Source organism: Grampus griseus, assembly GCF_964374135.1.
Source record: "Grampus griseus genome assembly, chromosome: 3".
NCBI lineage: Eukaryota > Metazoa > Chordata > Mammalia > Artiodactyla > Delphinidae > Grampus > Grampus griseus.
In genome coordinates, this window is record NC_139019.1 from 100,746,230 (window position 1) to 100,766,432 (window position 20,203).

Sequence of the window (20,203 nt, forward strand, 5' to 3'; positions counted from 1 at the left end):
AGCATTTTGGCCCTCTGAATGACACTGGTGTTTTTTTGCTTGTTTTGTTTTGTTTTATTTTACAAGAAGAAGAAGGGAGTGAATATTGGATAGGCAGCTTGCAGTATCAGCCATATCCCCACTGTGGTATTCGATTTTGCTGCAGGTGACGCTAGAACTAAAATAATGGTGACCTTAACAGTGAGATACACGTTTATTTCTCTCTCACATAAATATCTAAGGCCGGTGTGGCAGTTTCATGGGCCTCAGGGACCCAGGCTTTCCTCTTGTGGTTTCCCTCTTCTCAACACAAGGCTTCCATCTCATGGTGGAAGGTGACTGCTCCAGGTCTAGCCGTTACATGGGCAAGTCAGCCGGCAGGAAGGAGGAAAGGAAAGAAGGAACAGTCCTTCCCTTTAAGAACACTTCCTGAAAGTTGCACAGACATGTCTGTTTACTTGCCTTTGTCCAGAATTCAGTCATACAGCCACACATAGCTTCCAGGGAGATTGGGAGATGTGTTCTTTATTCTGGGCAATCATGTACTTAGCTCAAAATTAGGAGTTCTGTTCTACAGAAGAGAGGGACGGTGGATTTGGGGAGATAACTAATGTTCTCTGCCACCTAGTCTAAACCTGGCATTCTACCACCTTTCATAAACAGGGCGCTGCCAGCTGAGGTCAAAGACCTGAAACAGTCAAAGTCTTGGGGTCATTCTATCACCTCCACTTTTCACCTACTCTGCAGCCTTCTGCTTCTCCCCGCCTCCACTGCCACGACCATAGTCCACGTCACCGTCGTCTTTTGCCTGGACTCCTACAGGAGCTGCTGACTGGTCTCCCTGCTTTGATTCCACCCCCTTACAGTCCATCTTGTTCATAGAATCTAGCACGAGCTCTTTGAAGTAAAAATTTTATCAGATCATTCCCTTGCTTAAGACATTCAGTTTGCTTCCCATGTAAAATGATAAGCAAATTCCCTCTGCGGCCTGCAAGGCCCTGCAGTGTCTGATGCTGCACCTCTCTGAACCGTCTCCTCCTTGCTGAGTTTGGAACACCAGGCTCGGCCCTCCCTTTCCATTGCTGCCTCTGCTGCAGTGGCCCTTCTCCAGCTCCTAACCGTGGCTCCCTCCCAGCATGATTCAGGTGGTTCCTGAGACATTCTCACCTCACACAGTCATTTCCCCAGCTGCCCCCCAGCTCACACCCCCGTCTGTTACTCTCTGCCCTCACCCTGTTTTATTAACATGTTTACTGTTTTTTTTGTCCATTTCCCGGTATGCCAGCCCCATGAAGGCAGGAGTGTCCCTAACACATAGGAGGAGCTTGGTGTCTTCTGTTCCATGACCTTCCTCAGGGGCGCTTTGTTTACCCTAGAGCTTATTTTTTCTGACAGACAAAAGAATAATGTACTTTAACGAATCCTAAATTTATCCATCTTCTCCATACTCTCTGCTACATGGAATCTACCTTCTTCCTGGAGGTTTTTGTTTTAACCTAGACTGATAGTTCTCTAGGCCTGCTGTGTTCAGCTGCCCTTGGGTTTCCCTTCCCCATGCTGATGGGGAAGAGCTATGAGTCCTGATCCTATTTTTCCTCTTTGTTGGTTTAATTTCTCAGTTTTCCGGAATTACATGCTCAAATTTGGGTAAAAGAAGGCACAGGAGGTAAACTTTCTCTCACACTTAATTGATGAGATTCTGGTTATAAAAATCCATGTCAAATTGGATCTTTGGAGCATTGATCTTCTAGCATCCATTGTTGCTGGTGACAAGTCAGTTGCCAATACAGTTCTGCTTCCTTTGTTTGCCAACTAATGTTTTTCCCTCTGTCTTCTCTCTGTCCTCAATATTCTGAAATCTCAACTGATAAATGTCAGTAAATGTGGATCCTTTTTTATACATTATGCTGGTACTCAATAGGTCCTTAATCTGAAGACATATATTAGGTCCTATAAAAATTGCTTTTCTTTGAAAATGTCTTCTATTCTTTATGAAAGGCTTATTACTTTCATATTAAATCTCCTAGATTAATCCGATATGTGTTTTATCTCTTCACCTACCCTTTCTCTCATTTTGTTTATTCTACACTTTGAGAGACTTCCATCATTTTATATTCTACCTCTTTTAACTTATTTCTCTGTCATGTTTTTTTAATTTCTGTCATCTCTTTCTTCTTCTCTGATGGTTTCTTTTTCATAGCAACCTGTTCTTGGGTTTTTTAAAAACCTGTTCTTGTTTTATAGAAGCAATATCTTCTCAAATCTCCCTGCGGATATTAAAGATCTCTTCTGTTATTTGATTTCTCTGTTTCCTTTGGGATTAGTTGTTCCATTTGTTTTTCTTGTCCTTTCTCTTTCATAGTGCTGGCTTACCTATGAAAGTGATCTTTGACTGCCCATCCAGTTATTCTGGGTATTTGTCACTGGTCCCTCTGCTTTGGGTACATAAGTCTAGTACCTCTGTAGGGTGTGTCAACTTAAGGGCTTCATTATAGGGAATGAGGGTAGAGAGGCAGATATTAGGCTGGGGACCCCATGAAAACCAGAATGACTAGAATGGCAAATACCCTTCTTCAACCCAAACACTTCCTTCAGTTTCTTTAGGAACACTGACCCTTTTTTACTGGGGGAGGGTGTGCATGCTTAGGGATGACACTGGGCTGCTAGTCATCTCTGTGGTCTTTGGCACAGGCTGGGGCACAGACTGATCCCTCTTCCCTTTCCCTCCTCCTCTTATGCCAGTCCTGAGCACAGAGCCTCTCAGGCTGCTGAGAAGATTGATGTCCAGACCCTCTGTAGTCCCTTCCTGAGGAGGTCTGGGCTGGGGCTTTCTCCGCTCCAGTGTTTTCTTTAGATCATGCTTCTGCTTTCCGTCTTTTTAGAAAGCTGTTAATCTCTTGCTTGGTGATTGCCCCTTCCTCCCTGCCCTGTTCTCTGTGTTGTTCTGAGGCCTATTCCCTTAGGCCTTTTTCTTTTTCTAATATCTACCAGGACTGAATTCAGGTATATGAAACAGGAAGTCCAAATACCAGTAACCTTAAAAAAAGAGGAAGGGGGCTATTTTTTTCCCCTTAAAAAGCAAGTCTGGAGGCGGGCAGTCTGGGGTGTTGTGGCAGCTCCAGGCAGTGTGCAGGCACCAAGTCCTTTTTTCTGCTTGCTCATCTGGACACCTGTCTTCCATCCTAAGAGTTTCCTCATGGTGGCAAATGGTCACAGCCGCTCCAGCCATCATAGTCGCATTCTAGGCAGGAAGGGGTGAAAGGGGAGTAGTATAGAAGGTGCCAGCTAGCTGAGTCTGTTCCACTTTAAAAGAGATTTTATGGAACGCTTTTCTCAGTGATTTCTGATTACCTTTGACCTCCGCTCTCTGCAAGGGGGTGTGGGAAATTTAGCTTTTTAAGCTGAATTTAGCTGAATGCAGTATTGTTTCCAATAATTGAGGCGTTTGGTGAGGAAGACAAGGAGGATAGATTTGGGCTTGCAGCTAATACTTTCACAGTGTTCTGTTAGTGGCGCTTCAGGTATGGAGGGAGAAGGCAAGCATGGGCTTAGCCTAATGTCTTGAGACAAGTGCTCATCTTTGAAATGCACAAAGACCCCTTTTGCATAGTGTACAACAAATTTCAGCTTACATGGTTAATGAAGATATGCTTATGTATGAGAACTTTTTTTATTACAGTTTTAGGTGCTGGGGTTTAGCTGTGTGCATTTTCTTAGAGGTCATTATGCCATTTCTTTGCATGTGTAGTAAAGGAGCAGTCTCAGTTGAGTTTTCCAACTTTTTACTCAAAGCATTAAAAGTCTTTCCATCTTAGAGGCAGTGTGTTAGCTTCGTCTGTGTTGCCACTGTAACAAGTTAGCATAAACTTAGTGGCTTAAAACAACAGAAGTTTATTATCTTATACCTCTCAAGGTCAGAAATCCAAATTGAGTTTCACTGGGCTAAAGTTAAGGTATCAATGGGCTAGAGGAGACAATCCATTCCTTTCCCTTTTCTGGCTTCCATAGGTCAGCGGGGCTCATGACCCTTCCTCCATCACCTAAGCCAGTCATGTAGCATCTTCCAGTCTCTCGCTGACCCTGGTCCTCGTGCCTCCCTCCCGATAAATCAGGATCCTTACCATTACATTGAGCCCACCTGGATATCTATGGTAATCTCTCCTTGTAAGACACTTAATTTAATCAGATATATAAAGTACTTGGCCCTGTAAGGTAATATTCACAGATTTAGGATGCGGATGTGATAGGATGCACCTGTGACAGGCAGCTCTAACTCAACGTCCGATAGAATTTTCCTTTATCTATATAGTCCCTTAAGACTGCTGCCCAGGAAGGCTTAGCTGAGAACCGTCACTCAGTTTTCATGAACAAAATTTAGACCTAATGCTTAGGAATTTTGGAAGGATCAGTCTTTTCTTTTTAGAACTTTTTTTTAATAGAACTTTTAAGAAACTCTCCATACGATGTGGTCTAGTTCATATGGCATTTCCAGGGATGATGGTTATAAACAATTGCATTCTGTTTTCCTTTTTTATGTGAAAAATATGTAGAAAGACTTTTCATCAGAAAAGTACTTCTTCGGGCTTCCCTGGTGGCGCAGTGGTTGAGGATCCACCTGCCAGTGCAGGGGACGTGGGTTTGAGCCCTGGTCCGGGAAGATCCCACATGCCCAACTAAGCCCATGTGACAAAACTACTGAGCCTGCACTCTACAGCCTGCGTGCCACAACTACTGAAGCCTGCACACCTAGAGCCTGTGCTCTGCAACAAGGGAAGCCACTGCAATGGGAAGCCCAGGCACCACAACAGAGAGTAGCCCCCACTCGCTGCAACAAGAGAAAGCCCAAGCCCAGCAACAAAAGACCCAAAGTAGCCAAAAATAAGTAAATAAATAAATTTATAAAAAATAGAAAAGTACTTCTTCCAACTAAAATTTTGTTGTATTAATTGTTTTTGGAAATTATAAACTTCTATACTTCCTTTATAGTTCATTTACTGAACTCTTAATTCTTCAGGAAAAATAATTCCCATCTGAAATGCCAGATGATGTATAACAATAACAACTACCAAAACACAGAACTCTTGTCCTGAAACCTGAACATTTAGGACAGCTAAAGAAAGAATTTTTGATGAAATTTCAGCGTATATATATTTTCCTCTATATTTTTATTGGAGATAGCAGTGGTTCACTTCCTTTTATTGGCTTTTCCCTCAAATAATGTCGTTATAATTAAAACACATTTTCTATGTTTTTTTCTGTCTTTATAGCTTAAGAAATGTATTAAAACTCCAGAAATCCCTTCCAAACATGTTCGGAACTGGGTCCCAAAAGTCTTGGAACAACGACGACAAGGTTTGGAAACGTATTTACAGGTAAGATGTGTTTAGATCCTCAATTAATGTAGCTTAAAGAGTCATATATCTCAATATTTTTTTCTCAGAACTTATGGGTAAGATACAGAATATATCAAGCAACCAAACATTCTGAGTGATAAGAAAGTTTAAAATTATAAATATGTTGTTGGTTGGTTCTTTTAGCTTTAGTTAAGTTCTATTTAAAATTGGTTATATGGATTCGGAAAGTGAAAAATTAGTATAAAAGTAAAAACCGATGCAGAGGGATCTGTTGGTTTTTTTGTTCAGCCCTACAAATTATTCTGTTTTTTGTTTTCCCCTCCAAGATTTGCTGCTTCTTCATAGCATTCCCAGCCTTTAGGTGTTGGGTGTTGGGGAGATAATGAGAGAAACTGCATTTTCAGTGGGCCTGGCTAGTACACCTATGGAATCAAATTGAGAATGAGTATATAAAACTTACTTCTGTTGAAGTACCAACTTCTTTGAAAATTAAAATGTATGTTTTTAAAAGAATGCAGAGGATGCTCTTTTCTGTAGCTAAGAGGAGCAAACAGAACTACCTAAAAGTAAGATAAGACAAAGCAGTCTGTCTGCCAAGTGACAGAAAAAGCAAAAGGAAAGCGTGAGGTGGTGTCAGCTTCTCTGAGTTTTAAACAAAAAGGGCTAGTGGCCTCAGGTGAATATTCAGTGTAGTCATCATTAATCCAAAGAGTACTGCGTGAGGCAAGTGCTGAGAGAAGGGTTGGGGGGCTGTGGGAGCCTTGTGTTCACCAGGACACATGAGTCCACTTGAGGGGCTGACGCATGAGACTGACTGAGGTGAGCATGGCCAGGAGGGAAGGGGTGGGGAATCTTGGCTCTCAAAGAATGAAGAGCTGGACATCACCTCGGAGTTCTGAGTTTACCGCGATGATCTATCTAAGACATGTTGCATCAGAGAAGTCGGCAGCCATGACTGTGTTCATCCATTGCTATCTTCATCACCCCCTTAAGGATTAACCCTTGGTGGATTTTATTTGGGCGGGCAACTGTGGACTGTGTGAAGCCATATGCTGTGTCCTCTACAGAGCTTTTCTGGTTGGTCTTGCCTGAATGACTAGTAACTAGAAGCTGAGGAGAAGGTGTCACCACAGGCTTGTACTTAGCGATCAGTTCACAGGACTCTGTCCCAGTAGAAAGATGCCAAGAGTCCATCCCTGGTCTCCTGCAGTTTTCTTGGTCTTTACAGTATTCAAATAGGAAAGCTGACACGTGGAGGCTCTCTGAACCACAGAGGAGGGCTCTCTTCACTGCCTTTGTTCTTCTGCTTTGGGACGTGGTGGATGGATCCTTCACTGCCTCTCCCTGGCAGTGAGAGATTAAAGGAAGTGGAGGCCACAAAAGACAGGAAACTGTGTGGCCATGTGCCTTGAGACTCTGTATATGGAGCTATGAGACTTCCAGAGCCTCGGGCTGCACTGCACAGCAAAACCAAACCAAAAAACGAGACATTAGATGTTGTATGCAAAGGGTAAAAATGCACGTTCTCTATAATTAAATGGAATAGGTAAACAATGCGTTCTAATTTGTAAGCCAGATTTTCCACAGATATTGTATATCTTCAAGCTTTAGTTCTGAAGAAAGCTTTGCTCTTTTTCCTACCATTGTATTTGACACATGACTCCCATTACTACTCAGTGTAAACATTTTAAGTTGTTTGTACTTTGGATATAAATATGTGGTTAAAATCATCTGGCATAGAGAGGAGTTTACAGTGACACTCAGATTGAGCTTAGAATTTTCTATTCTCAGAAACAGAGCTTGAACGATGTGGTTGAAGGACTGAGAGGGCTTGTTTGCTCTTGTGCGTTTAATATTCAGTTTGTTGTCAGTTAAGTCCTGAAGGAGTTCAGGGGCACTTTTTCTCTTCTCCCTCTTCTCCCTCTTCCCCCTCTTCCCCCTGATTCTATTTGCATGCCCTGGGAGCCAAATGGAAGTTACAAAGATGAGTGTGGATGCTTGATCGACCGCCAGTGAAATGAAAACCCTGGCTTAGGTGTCATTTCTTGATAGCGTTTGGTGTTTAAGTCTCTTTGGAAGTAAGACAGTTATCACTGTTCCTTCTACTCACCTTTGTAACTCCAGTTAGAATCCCACTCACCCTCAGCACCAGTCTGAACCCCTGAGTTTAAGTGCCACTAGCACTTCTCAGCAGGCACTATCGTGCAGCGAATGCATCTCAGCTTGAGGTACATAGGATGGCCCTGTTCAGGCCCGTAAACCTAAGAAAGTATTAATACCCTCAAGCCATAGCATCTTAAGCTCACAGGGAACTTAGACCTTATCTAGTCCAGCTTGTCTCCTGCCCTTCAATTAAGTTCATGATCATCCCTCTGGTCTCAGTTTACCACCCATAAAACAGGCAGATTAGCTCTCGGAAGGGCCAGAGAAAACTCTTCCTTTTGTTCAAGAAGCAACTAGTACACGCTAGACCATGGATGGATTCAACACACATTTCCTAAGTTAGCCCACACCGCTCTTTTATTTTAGAGTTGGAGAAACAAGTCCGGTGGAATTAAGAAATTTGCCTCACTTCCTAAGTACATTAGTTAAAGAGATGGGACTGGAATTTTAGTTTCTTAACTCCCAGTATAGGCTCTTTTTGTTATGCATTGTAGATTTTTTAAATCAGGAGAAAACTTTCAGCCTTGAGGTAGAGTTTTTCTTAAGGATATAATAATAAAAGTAAAGGAAAATATAATCATAAACCATCACAATTTAATTGGCTATCCCCAACTTCCTTGATCAATAGATTTTTTTTAAATCTTTGATTTGAATATTTAGAATCCTTTGAAAATTGTGAGTATACATCTGTTTTCTGTGTTAAGTCATCTGCATAGAAACAAAAATCTTAAGAATAAATTAATTTGGTTTTCCCAAACTGATTTGACCATCAGACATGGTTTATATAATAGTTTTATCTCCTGGTTTGAAGTGACTTTCCACCTTTCCTGAGACCCCACTGAAACAAAAGTATAAAAACTTAAAAAGGAGGGACTTCCCTGGTGGTGCAGTGATTAAGAATCCACCTGCCAATGCAGGAGACACGGGTTCGAGCCCTGGTCCGGGAGGATCCCACATGCTGCGGAGCAACTAAGCCCGTGAGTCACAACTACTGAAGCCTGCACTCTAGAGCCCAGGAGCCACAACTACTGAGCCCACGTGCCTAGAGCCCATGCTCCACAACAAGAGAAGCCACCGTAATGAGGAGCCCGTGTGCCTCAACGAAGAGTAGCCCCCGCTCACCACAACTAGAGAAAGCTCGTGCACAGCAACAAAGACCCGACACAGCCGAAAGTAAATAAATAAAATAAATAAATTTATTAAAAAAAAGAAGTCATTTTAAAAAAGAAACACTTAAAAAGGAATAAACCCCAACAGTTAGGTGGTGGATGGGCAAGGAAAAGAGGGCCTCGTCAAAGGAAGAAAACATTTTAACAGTTTCCTGGAAGATGGAATGTTCTGGGAGCATGTGAATAGGTGCAACAAAGCAAAAAGCAGGGCCCAAGCTCAGCCATGAGAGCTGCGGTGGGTGCGGGAGATGGCCCGCCCACAGCTGTGCTGGAGACGCAGCTTCTGGACCTAGAGCTGGCAGGTGAGGCCGAGGTGAGCAGTGAAACTGAACACACGTGGGTCATTCAAGGTGTACACATGGGACGGGTGCTCAGGCCACTTATTCTGTACAGAATACATACTGATGTTTATGACCACACCAAAAATTTGTAAGACTATTTTCTTGAAAATAAAACAATACAACATAACACTGAACAGAATGGCCAAGGAAAGCTAAAGCTTCTGATGTGGATATTAGGGCCCCCAAGTTGGCAACCCCGTCCCCATCCCCTTACCTCAAGGAAAAGCCCACCACGTCTTTCCCACACTCAGAAGGAAGCCTGTGACGAGCGCTCCTACTGGCCTACTAGCAGAGGAAGCCCACCGAAGCTGCTTTCTGCAGTGAGATCTGATAACCAGGGATCACCAGGCATTGAAGAAAAAGACCAAGATGAATGAAAGCACTGACTCTTCAGGAAGGAGATAATTCAGAACACAACATATATCTTACAAATTGATGTAATATATCTAGAGAACTTCTCAAAGGTATTACCTCCAAAAGATGACACTAGGATACTATGAAAAAGGAACAATCGGAGAGCACATGAGAATTCTTAGAATTAATTGTTTTCTCCAATTGAAAACATCTGGGAGTTGCTCCCTCTAGTTGGGAAACTGTTCCGTAGAGTACAGAGACAAAAGTTGCAACAGAAGACAAGAGACACAGAAGACCAATTCAAGTCTAATGTCCTCTTTCATTCTGGAGGCCCAGAGAGAAAGAAGAGGGGAAAATACAAAAGTAGGGAAGAGAATAATCAAAAGAAAAATCACTTGAAAATTTCCCCAAACTGGAGGATATGGGACTTTACACAGACAAGATTCCACAAGGACAGAGCACAACGAGTGAAGAAACCCTCTGATGCCAGACATAACCTGAACATTTCAGTACATCAGAGATGAAGCCCACAATCTTACAGAAAGAAAAAACAAATGGTCAGCAAGGTTGAGGTTTAGCTGTGGCTTCATTTATTTATTTGAGGCTGGTTTAATGGTCAGGTCCCTTGCCATTCTTCAGTAGTAGCTTTAAATGGCAAGCTCTTATAATTTTTAGACAAAGATTCTTCACGGAAATTTTGTGTACATCACTTGTGCTGTTTGTTGAAATAATGTGAAATTTATCTTTCTGAGAAAGGGAACCACATCTTATGTCACTAACTTAGGAAAAACAGTTATGTTTTCATCCTTTTCATAAGGAGTGAAAAATAATTAAATGTACAGTGAGTTTTGGGAGCTGAACAGAAGTAGCTCATAGCAACTCATGACTAAAGATAATTGAAGCTAATATTAATCCCTAAAAAAAGGTTCATTCAAAGAAAACATTGCCACAGCTGGAGTTAAGCTGTTTTGTTAGACAGTAGATGCAGAGTGCTGTCTTCAGAAGACCCTATTGACCTGACTAGCCTGCCCCTCATTCGTTATTTAAATTATACTATGCAGTATAATGTTCCGTTTGGTCAGAAGTCTGCACTGGATTTAACAGTATTGTATTTTTAACTTCTCCAGTAGTGCATGAAGCATCTGTTAAAATTGAACATGTGTGCTTGCAATATGTGTATTCTTGAATTCTTGAGTACAATGAACTGTATAAAATCAGATGAAGTTTTTAAAGCAAATCTCTTACATCATAACTTGGCTGCTTAATCTATAAGAAGAAAGGTATATTAAAAATTGCCACATGTTTTTATGATAACTGATATAGTTGGGCTTAGTTCAAACATCCATGTTTTGGTTTTGTTTTTAATAGATCTTTATTGGAGTATAATTGCTTCACAATACTGTGTTAGTTTCTGTTGTACAACAAAGTGAATCAGCCACATGCATACATACATCCCCACATTCCCTCCCTCTTGAGCCTCCCTCCCACCCTCCCTATCTGTTTTACATTTGGTAGTGAATATATGTCCATGCCACTCTCTCACTTCATCCCAGCTTACCCTTCCCCCTCCCTGTGTCCTCAAGTCCATTCTCTATATCTATGTCTTTATTCCTGCCCTGCCACTAGGTTCATCAGTACCATTTTTTTTTTTTTTTAGATTCCATATATATGCATTAGCATACGGTATTTGTTTTTCTCTTTCTGACTTACTTCATTCTGTATGACAGTCTCTAGGTCCATCCACCTCATTACAAATAACTCAATTTCGTTTATTTTTATGGCTGGGTAATATTCCATTGTATATACGTGCCACATCTTCTTTATCCATTTATCTGTCGATGGACATTTAGGTTGCCTCCATGTCCTGGCTATTGTAAATAGTGCTGCAATTAACATTGTGGTGCATGTGTCTTTTTGAATTGTGGTTTTCTCAAGGTATATGCCCAGTAGTGGGATTGCTGGGTCATATGGTAGTTCTATTTTTAGTTTTTAAGGAACCTCCATACTGTTATCCACAGTGGTTGTATCAATTTACATTCCCACCAACAGTGCAGGAGGGTTCCCTTTTCACCACACCCTTTCCACCATTTATTGTTTCTAGATTTTTTGATGATGGCCATTCTGACCAATGTGAGGTAATAATACCTCATTGTAGTTTTGACATGCAGTTCTCTAATAATCAGTGATGCTGAGCATCTTTTCATGTGCCTCTTGGCCATCTGTATGTCTTCTTTGGTGAAATGTCCATTTAGGTCTTCCGCCCATTTTTTAATTGGGTTGTTTGTTTTTTTTATATTGAGCTCCATGAGCTGTTTATATATTTTGGAGATTAATCCTTTGTCCGTTGTTTCATTTGCAAATATTTTTGCCCATGCTGAGGGTTGTCTTTTCATCTTGCTTATGGTTTCCTTTGCTGTGCAAAAGCTTTTAAGTTTCATTAGGTCCCATTTGTTTATTTTTGTTTTTATTTTCATTACTCTTAAGAGGTGGGTCAAAAAAGATCTTGCTGTGGTTTATGTCAAAGAGTATTTTCCTATCTGTTCCTCTAAGCATTTTATAGTGTCTGGTCTTACATTTAGGTCTTTAATCCACTTGGAGTTTATTTTTACGTATGCTGTTAGGTAGTGTACTAATTTCATTCTTTTACTTGCAGCTGTCCAGTTTTCCCAGCACCACTTATTGAAGAGGCTGTGTTTTCTCCATCATATGTTCTTGCCTCCTTTGTCATAAATTAGGTGACCATATGTGCATGCGTTTATGTCTGGGCTTTCTATCCTGTACCATTGATCTATATTTCTGTTTTCCTGCCAGTACCATACTGTCTTGATTACTGTAGCTTTGTAGTATAGTTTGAAGTCAGGGAGCCTGATTCTTCCAGCTCCATTTTTCTTTCTCAAGAATTGCTTTGGCTCTTCGGGGTCTTTTGTGTTTCCATATGAATTGTAAAATTTTTTGTTCTAATTCTGTGAAGAATGCCATTGGTAGTTTGATAAGGATTGCATTGAATCTGTAGATTGCTTTGGGTAGTATAATCAGTTTCACAACATTGATTCTTCCAATCCAAGAACATGGTATATTTCTCCATCTATTTATGTCATCTTTGATTTCTTTCATCAGTGTTTTATAGTTTTCTGAGTACAAGTCTTTCACCTCCTTAGGTAGGTTTATTCCTAGTATTTTATTCTTTTTGTTGCAATGGTAAATGGGATTGGTTCCTTAATTTCTCTTTCTGATTTTTCGTTGTTAGTGTATAGGAATGCCACAGATTTCTATGCATTAATTTTGTATCCTGCAAACCTTACCAAATTCATTGATTAGTTCTAGTAGTTTCATGGTAGCATCTTTAGGATTTTCTGTGTATAGTATCATGTCATCTGCAAACAGTGACAGTTTTACTTCTTCTTTTCCAATTTGTATTCCTTTTATTTCTTTTTCATCTCTGATTGCCATGGCTAGGACTTCCAAAACTATGTTGAAAAGGACTGATGAGAGTGTCTTGTCTTGTTCCTGATCTTAGTGGAAATGCTTTCAGTTTTTCACCATTGAGTATGATGTTTGCTGTGGATTTGTCATATATGGCCTTTATTATGTTGAGGTAGGTTCCCTCTATGCCCATTTTCTGGAGAGAGTTTATCATAAATGGGTGTTGAATTTTGTCTAAAGCTTTTTCTGTATCTATTGAGATGATCATATGGTTTTTATTCCTTAATTTGTTAATATTGTGTGTCACATTGATTTGTGTATATTGGAGAATCTTTGCATCCCTGGGATTAATCCCACTTGATCATGGTGTATGATCCTTTTAATGTGTTTCTGGAATCTGTTTGCTAGTATTTTGTTGAGGGTTTTTGCATCTATGTTCATCCGAGATATTGGTCTATAATTTTCTTTTTTTGTGATACCTTTTTCTGGTTTTGGTTTCAGGGTGATGGTGCCTTCGTGGAATGAATTTGGGAGTCTTCCTCCCTCTGCTGTTTTTTGGAAGAGCTTGAGAAGGATAGGTGTTAGTTTTTCTCTAAATATTTGATAGAATTCACCTGTGAAGCCATCTGGTCCTGGACTTTTGTTTGTTGGAAGATATTTAATTATGGTTTCAGTTTCATTACTTGGGATAGGTCTGTTTATATTTTCTAATTCTTCTTGGTTCAGTCTTAGAAAACTGTACCTTTCCAAGAATTTGTCCCTTTCTTCATGGTTGTCCATTTTATTGGCATATAGTTGTTTTTAATAGTTTCTTATAATTCTTTGTATTTCTGTGGTGTCAGTTGTGATTTCTCCTTTTTCATTTCTAATTTTATTTATTTGTGTCCTCTCCCTTTTTTCTAAGGGTTTATCAATTTTGTTTATGTTCTCAAAGAACCAGCTTTCAGGTTGTTTTGTTTTGTTTTGTTTTTTCACGGTACGCGGGCCTCTCACTGTTGTGGCCTTTCCCGTTGCGGAGCACAGGCTCCGGACGCGCAGGCTCAGCGGCCATGGCTCACGGGCCCAGCCGCTCTGCGGCATGTGGGATCCTCCCAGACCGGGACACGAACTCGTGTCCCCTGAATCGGCAGGTGGACTCTCAACCACTGCGCCACCAGGGAAGCCCAGCTTTCAGTTTTATTGACCTTAGCTATTGTTTTTTCATTTCTATTTCATTTATTTCTGCTTGGATCTTTATTATTTCTTTCCTTCTACTGACTTTGGGTTTTCTTTGTTCTTCTTTCTCTAGTTGCTTTAGGTGTAGGGTTAGATTGTTTATTTGAGGTTTTTCTTGTTTCTTGAGGTGAGACTGAATTGCTGTAAACTTCCCTCTTAGAACTGCTTTTGCTGTGTCCCATAGGTTTTGGGTCATCCTGTTTTCATTGTCATTTGTTTCTATGTATTTTTTTATTTCTTCTTTGTTTTTTTCAGTGATCTCTTGCTTATTTTTTAGTGCACTGTTTAGCCTCCATGTGTTTGTGTTTTTTACAGTTTTTTTCCTGTAATTGATTTCCAGTCTCACAGTGTTGTGGTCAGAAAAGGTGATTGATACAATTTCAATTTTCTTAAATTTTCCGAGGCTTGATTTGTGACCCAAGATGTGATCTGTCCTGGAGAATGTTCCATGTGCACTTGAGAAGAAAGTGTATTCTGCCACTTTTGAGTGGAATGTTCTATAAATATCAATTAAATCCCTCTGGTCTATTGTGTCATTTAAAGTTTGTGTTTCTTTATTTATTTTCTGTTTGGATGATCTGTCCATTGGTGTAAGTGGGGTGTTAAAGTCCCCTGCTATTATTGTGTTACTGTCGATTTCCCCTTTCATGGTTGTTAGCATTTGCCTCATGTATTGAGGTGCTCCTCTGTTGGGTGCATAAACATTTATAACAGTCTTTATTTTAAAGTCTATTTTATCTGATACAAGTATTGCTACTCCAGCTTTCTTTTGATTTCCATTTGCATGGAATATCTTTTTCCATCCCCTCACTTTCAGTCTGTATGTGTCCCTAGGTCTGAAATGGGTCTCTTGTAGACAGCATATATATGAGTCTTGTGTTTATATCCATTCAGCCAGTCTGTGTCTTTTGGTTGGGGCATTTAATCCATTTACATTCAAGGTTCTTATTGATATATATGTTCCTATTACCATTTTCTTAATTGTTTTGGGTTTGTTTTTGTGCGTCTTTTTTTTCTCTTGTGTTTCCTGCCTAGAGAAGTTTCTTTAGCATTTGTTGTAAAACTGGTTCAGTGGTGCTGAATTCTCTTACCTTTTGCTTGTCTGAAAAGCCTTTGATTTCTCTGTCGAATCTGAATGAGATCCTTGCTGGGTAGAGTAATCTTGGTTGTAGGTTTTTCCCTTTCATCACTTTAAGTATATCCTGCCACTCCCTTCTGGCCTGCAGAGTTTCTGCTGAAAAATCGTCTGATAACCTTATGGGGATTCCTTTGTATGTTATTTTTGGTTTTTCCCTTGCTGCTTTTAATAGTTTTTTCTTTGAATTTAATTTTTATTAGTTTGATTAATATGTGTCTGGTGTGTTTTTCCTAGGGTTTATCTTATATGGACTCGGTGCTTCCTGGACTTGGGTGACTATTTCCTTTCCCATGTTAGGGAAGTTTTCAACTATAATCTATTTAAATATTTTTTCAGACCCTTTCTTTTTCTCTTCTTCTTCTGGGACCCCTATAATTCGAATGTTGCTACATTTACTGTTGTCCCAGATATCTCTGAGATTGTCTTCAATTCTTTTCATTCTTTTTTCTTTATTCTACTCCTTGGCAAGTATTTCCACCATTTTGTTTTCCAGCTCACTTATTCGTTCTTCTGCCTCAGTTATCCTGTTATTGATTCCTTCTAGTGTATTTTTCATTTCAGTTATTGTGTTGTTCATCTCTGTTTGTTTGTTTTTTAGTTCTTCTAGATCTTTGTTAAACATTTATTGTATTTTCTCAGTCCATGCCTCCATTCTATTTCTGAGATTCTGGATCATCTTTACTATCATTACTCTGAATTCTTTTTCAAGTAGATTGCCTGTTTCCTCTTCATTTATTTGGTCTTGTAGGTTTTTACCTTGCTCCTTTATCTGTGATGTATTTTTTTGCCGTATCTTTTTTTTTTTTTTGATGAGTGGGATTGTGTTCCTGTCTTACTGGTTGTCTAGCCTGAGGCTTCCAACACTGGAGTTTGTAGGCTGTTGGGTAGAGCTGGCTCTTGGTGCTGAGATGAGGACCTCCAGGAGCCCTCACTCTGATAGATATTCCCTGGGGTCTGAGGTTCTCTGTTAGTCCAGTGGTTCGGACTCAGAGCTCCCACCTGAGGAGCTTTGACCCAACTCCCAGCTCGTGACCAAGTTCCCACAAGCCACACGGGGCCTAAGCAGGGGCAGGGTTTGGGTGGGCGTGCAGAGCCTATGCTTAGGACCCACAGGGCTGGAAAAGGCCCTGGGGGGTGTGGGGGTGGGGCTTAGGCTCAAAGGAACAGAAGGGGCCCAGGTATGCCTCCCGCCTCTGGTCTCAGAGGGTGGGAGACCCCACCTGGGAGCCCAGCAGGCTTCCTGGGCTCAAGTGGGCAGGTCAAACACCCTCCACTCCTCTCCTGCTCCTCAGTCCTGGAGGGCCCCTCCCGCCTGCCTATCTGCTTTTACCCCAGCCTCCTTCCTATGCCCCCAGGACCAACATGGCCCAGAGGGGGCCTCTGAGAGCATAGGACCCAGCCCAAGAGCCAGGCAGACTTCCCTGGCCGATTGGGCAGGGGATACGCTGGGTGTGCTTCCCCTTGATCCAAGCCCCCAAGGGTCCCTCCAGGCATGGGAACCCCTTCTGCCTCTCAGCCACCCCTCAGGGGCGCTGGTCCTGGCCTCCACTTCTCCTCCTGCCTCAGTCCCCCCACATCCTACTGTTTCACTTGGGGTTTCCTTCTGTCTCCTTGGGCATTAAGGTCCCCCCCCAGCGTCCTGCAGGCGCCCTAGTTGTGGGGAGACATGAACTCTGAGTCTTTGCACACTGCCATCTTGACTCCTTCCTCTCCATGCTTTTTTATTAGTCCCTTTTTTTCTGAATTGTTTCTTTCCTTGCCTGCTTTTGGATTGGTGGCAGATTTTTTTTCCCCTTTTTCTCTTTCCATTTTCCCCCTTGTTAGTATGTATCTGTTCTTTTCATGGTTACTAAAGATAATAATCTTTAGTTTCCTCCTGAACATTACGAGGACCTTAGAATGTTTTAAGTCTGATCACCCTGGATGTAAGATTCTGGGTTGACAGTTCAGTTTTTTTTCAGCACTTGGAAAATATTGTGACACTTCATTTTGGCTCCTGTGGTTTCTGATAAAAAATCTACTGTCGTATTAATTGTTTTTCCTCTATATGTAAGATGTTGTTTTAAACTGGCTGTTTTCATAGTCTGTGCCTACCTCAACCTCTGGCATGGTGAAGGCAAGGTATTTTGTTTATTTTGTTTACTGAAACAGTATTATTGTTCAAATACTGTCCATGCATTTAAACAGCTCTGGGCACAGAATAGTTACTCCATAAATGTTAGTTAAAGGAAGGAAGAAATATGGAAAGATTTTGTGCTTGAAAAATAAAAATAAAATTCCAGTTTTCAAGATTTTATCTTTGTTATTGGTTTTCAGAAGTTTAATTATGATGTGTCTTGGTTTGAGTTTCTTTTAAGTTTTTCCTGTTTGGAGTTCTCCCAACTTCTTGAATCAGTAGGTTTATCTCTTTTGCTACATTTGGAAGTTTTTAGCCATTATTTCTTTGGGTATTTTTTTCAGCCCCTTCCTCTTTCTCCTTTCCTTCCAGTACTCCAATAATGGAAATGTTAGATTTTTTATTATAGTTTCACAAGGGCCTAAGCCCTTTTTAATTTATTTTTACTGTTTCTCTCCATTGGTCAGATTAGATAATTTCTGTTGTTCTATCTTCCAGTTCACTGATTCTCCTCTGTTCCTTCCATTCTGGCACTGAATGCTTTTACTGAGCCTTTTCTTTATGGTACTGTATTTTTCAGTTCTGAAATCCTCATTTGATTCTTTGTAGCTTTTATTTTTTGCTGAGACTTTATATTTCTTTTCTTTTCTTTTTTTTTGGCCACACCACACAGCTTGTGGGCTCTCAGTTCCCTGACCAGGAATTGAACCCAAGCCATGGCAGTGAAAGTGACAAATCCTAACCACTAGACCACCAGGGAACTGAGACTTTTTATTTCTTTGTTGAATTTTTCTATTTTTTCCTTTTGTTTCAAATATGTTTGTGATTACTCTTGAAACATTTTTATCATGGCTGCCTTAAAACCATTATCAGATAATTTTAACATATCTCTGTCATCTCAATATTGGCATGATTGACTTTTTCATTCAGTTTGAGATCTTCCAGATTTTTGATACGATGAATGATTTTGATTGAATTCTAGACATTTTTGTATTATGTTATGAGACTCTGGATCTTATTTAAACCTTCTGTTTTAGCTGGCTTTCTCTGAAACTGCTCAGTCAAGGCAGGGGATTCCACCTTGTTTCAACCATGTGAAGATGGAAGACCAGGTTCCCTACCTAACATCACTGACAGCTGGGTTGGGAGGGGTGCTACTCATTACTGCTGTAAGGATGGGAGTTCCAGCTCCCCACATGGTCTCCACTGACCCTGTAGGTGGGGGCACATTACTGGCAGGTGGGGATGAAAGTTCTGGCTGCTTTCTTGGCTTTCTCTGACACCACACCAGTGCTGGGTTCTTCATTACCAGCCTCAGAAGGGTTGAAGTCTAGGCTTCCCACAGGACTTTGCTGGCATGAGTAGAGGTGGGCCACAGTTTCTCCTGTGGTGTTTGGCTGGAATAGAGTGGTTTAGGGTTGGAGCGTCTTCTTTCTTGCTAGGCTATCTCTTTTATGGTCCTTTTGCTAAAGGAAACATGATTTTATTGGGGCCTTATTTGTCTGCATCTGTTGGTATTTCCTGGTTGTTAGCTTTTGCTTCTCCAAGTCAAGATACATGAGGCAAAATGAAAACCCAGGAAAGATAAAGCTCACCACTGTGTCATTCCTCAGTCCTGGAAGGTCTCCTTTCTTCCTTCAACCTTTCATAATCTTTTTATGTTTGTTTTATATACAATGTCCAGTGGTTTAATTATATTGGGTTGGCCAAAAAGATGTCACAGAAAAACCCGAACGAACTTTTTGGCCAACCCAATACTTAGCAGGAAGAATGGGGAAAAGTATATCCACTCCACCTTATTGGAAGTAGAAGTCCATCCATTGATTTTTTTTTTTTTTTTTTTTTTTTTTGCGTTACGCGGGCCTCTCACTGTTGTGGGCTCTCCCGTTGCGGAGCACAGGCTCCGGACGCGCAGGCTCAGCGGCCATGGCTCACGGGCCCAGCCGCTCCGCGGCATGTGGGATCTTCCCGGACCGGGTCACGAACCCATGTCCCCTGCATCGGCAGGCAGACTCTCAACCACTGCGCCACCAGGGAAGCCCCATCCATTGATTTTTGAATTTAATATTATGGTTTTGGGTTTTTTTGGGTTTTTTTTAATATTATGGTTTTTTGTTTCTGTGAGTTCTGTTTGCTTTATTTTTTTCCTAATCTGACTGGGTTTTAGGGTTTTTTCTTTTAATAGTCCTTCTATTTTTGCTCATATTTTCAAACCTCTATTTTATCTCTTTAGACACATTAACTCTCATTTTCTCAGGAAAAATGGTCATCACCACCTATCATCTGAATTCAATGGACCATATTTAGTTTTATCTGATTATAAGATATTTTATGAATAGTTTACAGCAATTCATATTAAAAGAAAGACAACTTCATTAGAATTTTTATCAGAATTTCAACATAGCAAATCCAAATTCTTAGCCCATATTTTCCTGATTTTTAAAGGGCAGCATCCTTTGACACTACACCTAACTGCTCATCAGCTTCTATGCATGAACATGAAACATAAACCATCTTGTAGATACTGATTCCAGATTTTAGATTCATCTCTAATAGGTTCTAGTGTATCATTGTTTCTGGTTCTTTTCTTTGGACATGCATTGTTAAAGTCCAAAACCTGAATGGTTAATAGTTTTGTTGAGGAGACAGTGGCTAATATCTTTGCTACATAATTGCAAAATATTTTCATTTTTAGATTTACAAATACCAACTAGAATGACTAAATCAATAAAATTATAAAGAATTTCTGTATTATCTGTTTCCTTCTAGTCATTTTTGTATACCCTTTTGTCAAGTAAAGTAAAGCATTTGTCAAATAAATCTTGGTACAGAAACATCAGGATAAGTGAAAGAATACTGTTCACGTTGTTTTAGTGAAATGAGGTCGTCCAGGTTCTTTATGCAAAGTATTGTATGGTAAAACAATTCTTATTCATAGTTAGAACTACCTC

General features: G+C 40.5%; 1 protein-coding gene across 1 annotated transcript in view; it reads left to right on the plus strand.

Moving 5' to 3' along the window:
- Nucleotides 1-20,203, plus strand: part of SNX24 (sorting nexin 24) — a 162,302-nt gene that overhangs the window by 95,032 nt on the left and 47,067 nt on the right. The window contains exon 3 of the mRNA XM_082652187.1: nucleotides 5,247-5,351. Within this exon, the coding sequence (XP_082508313.1) occupies nucleotides 5,247-5,351 (105 nt within the window). The remainder of the gene's footprint in view (nucleotides 1-5,246; nucleotides 5,352-20,203) is intronic.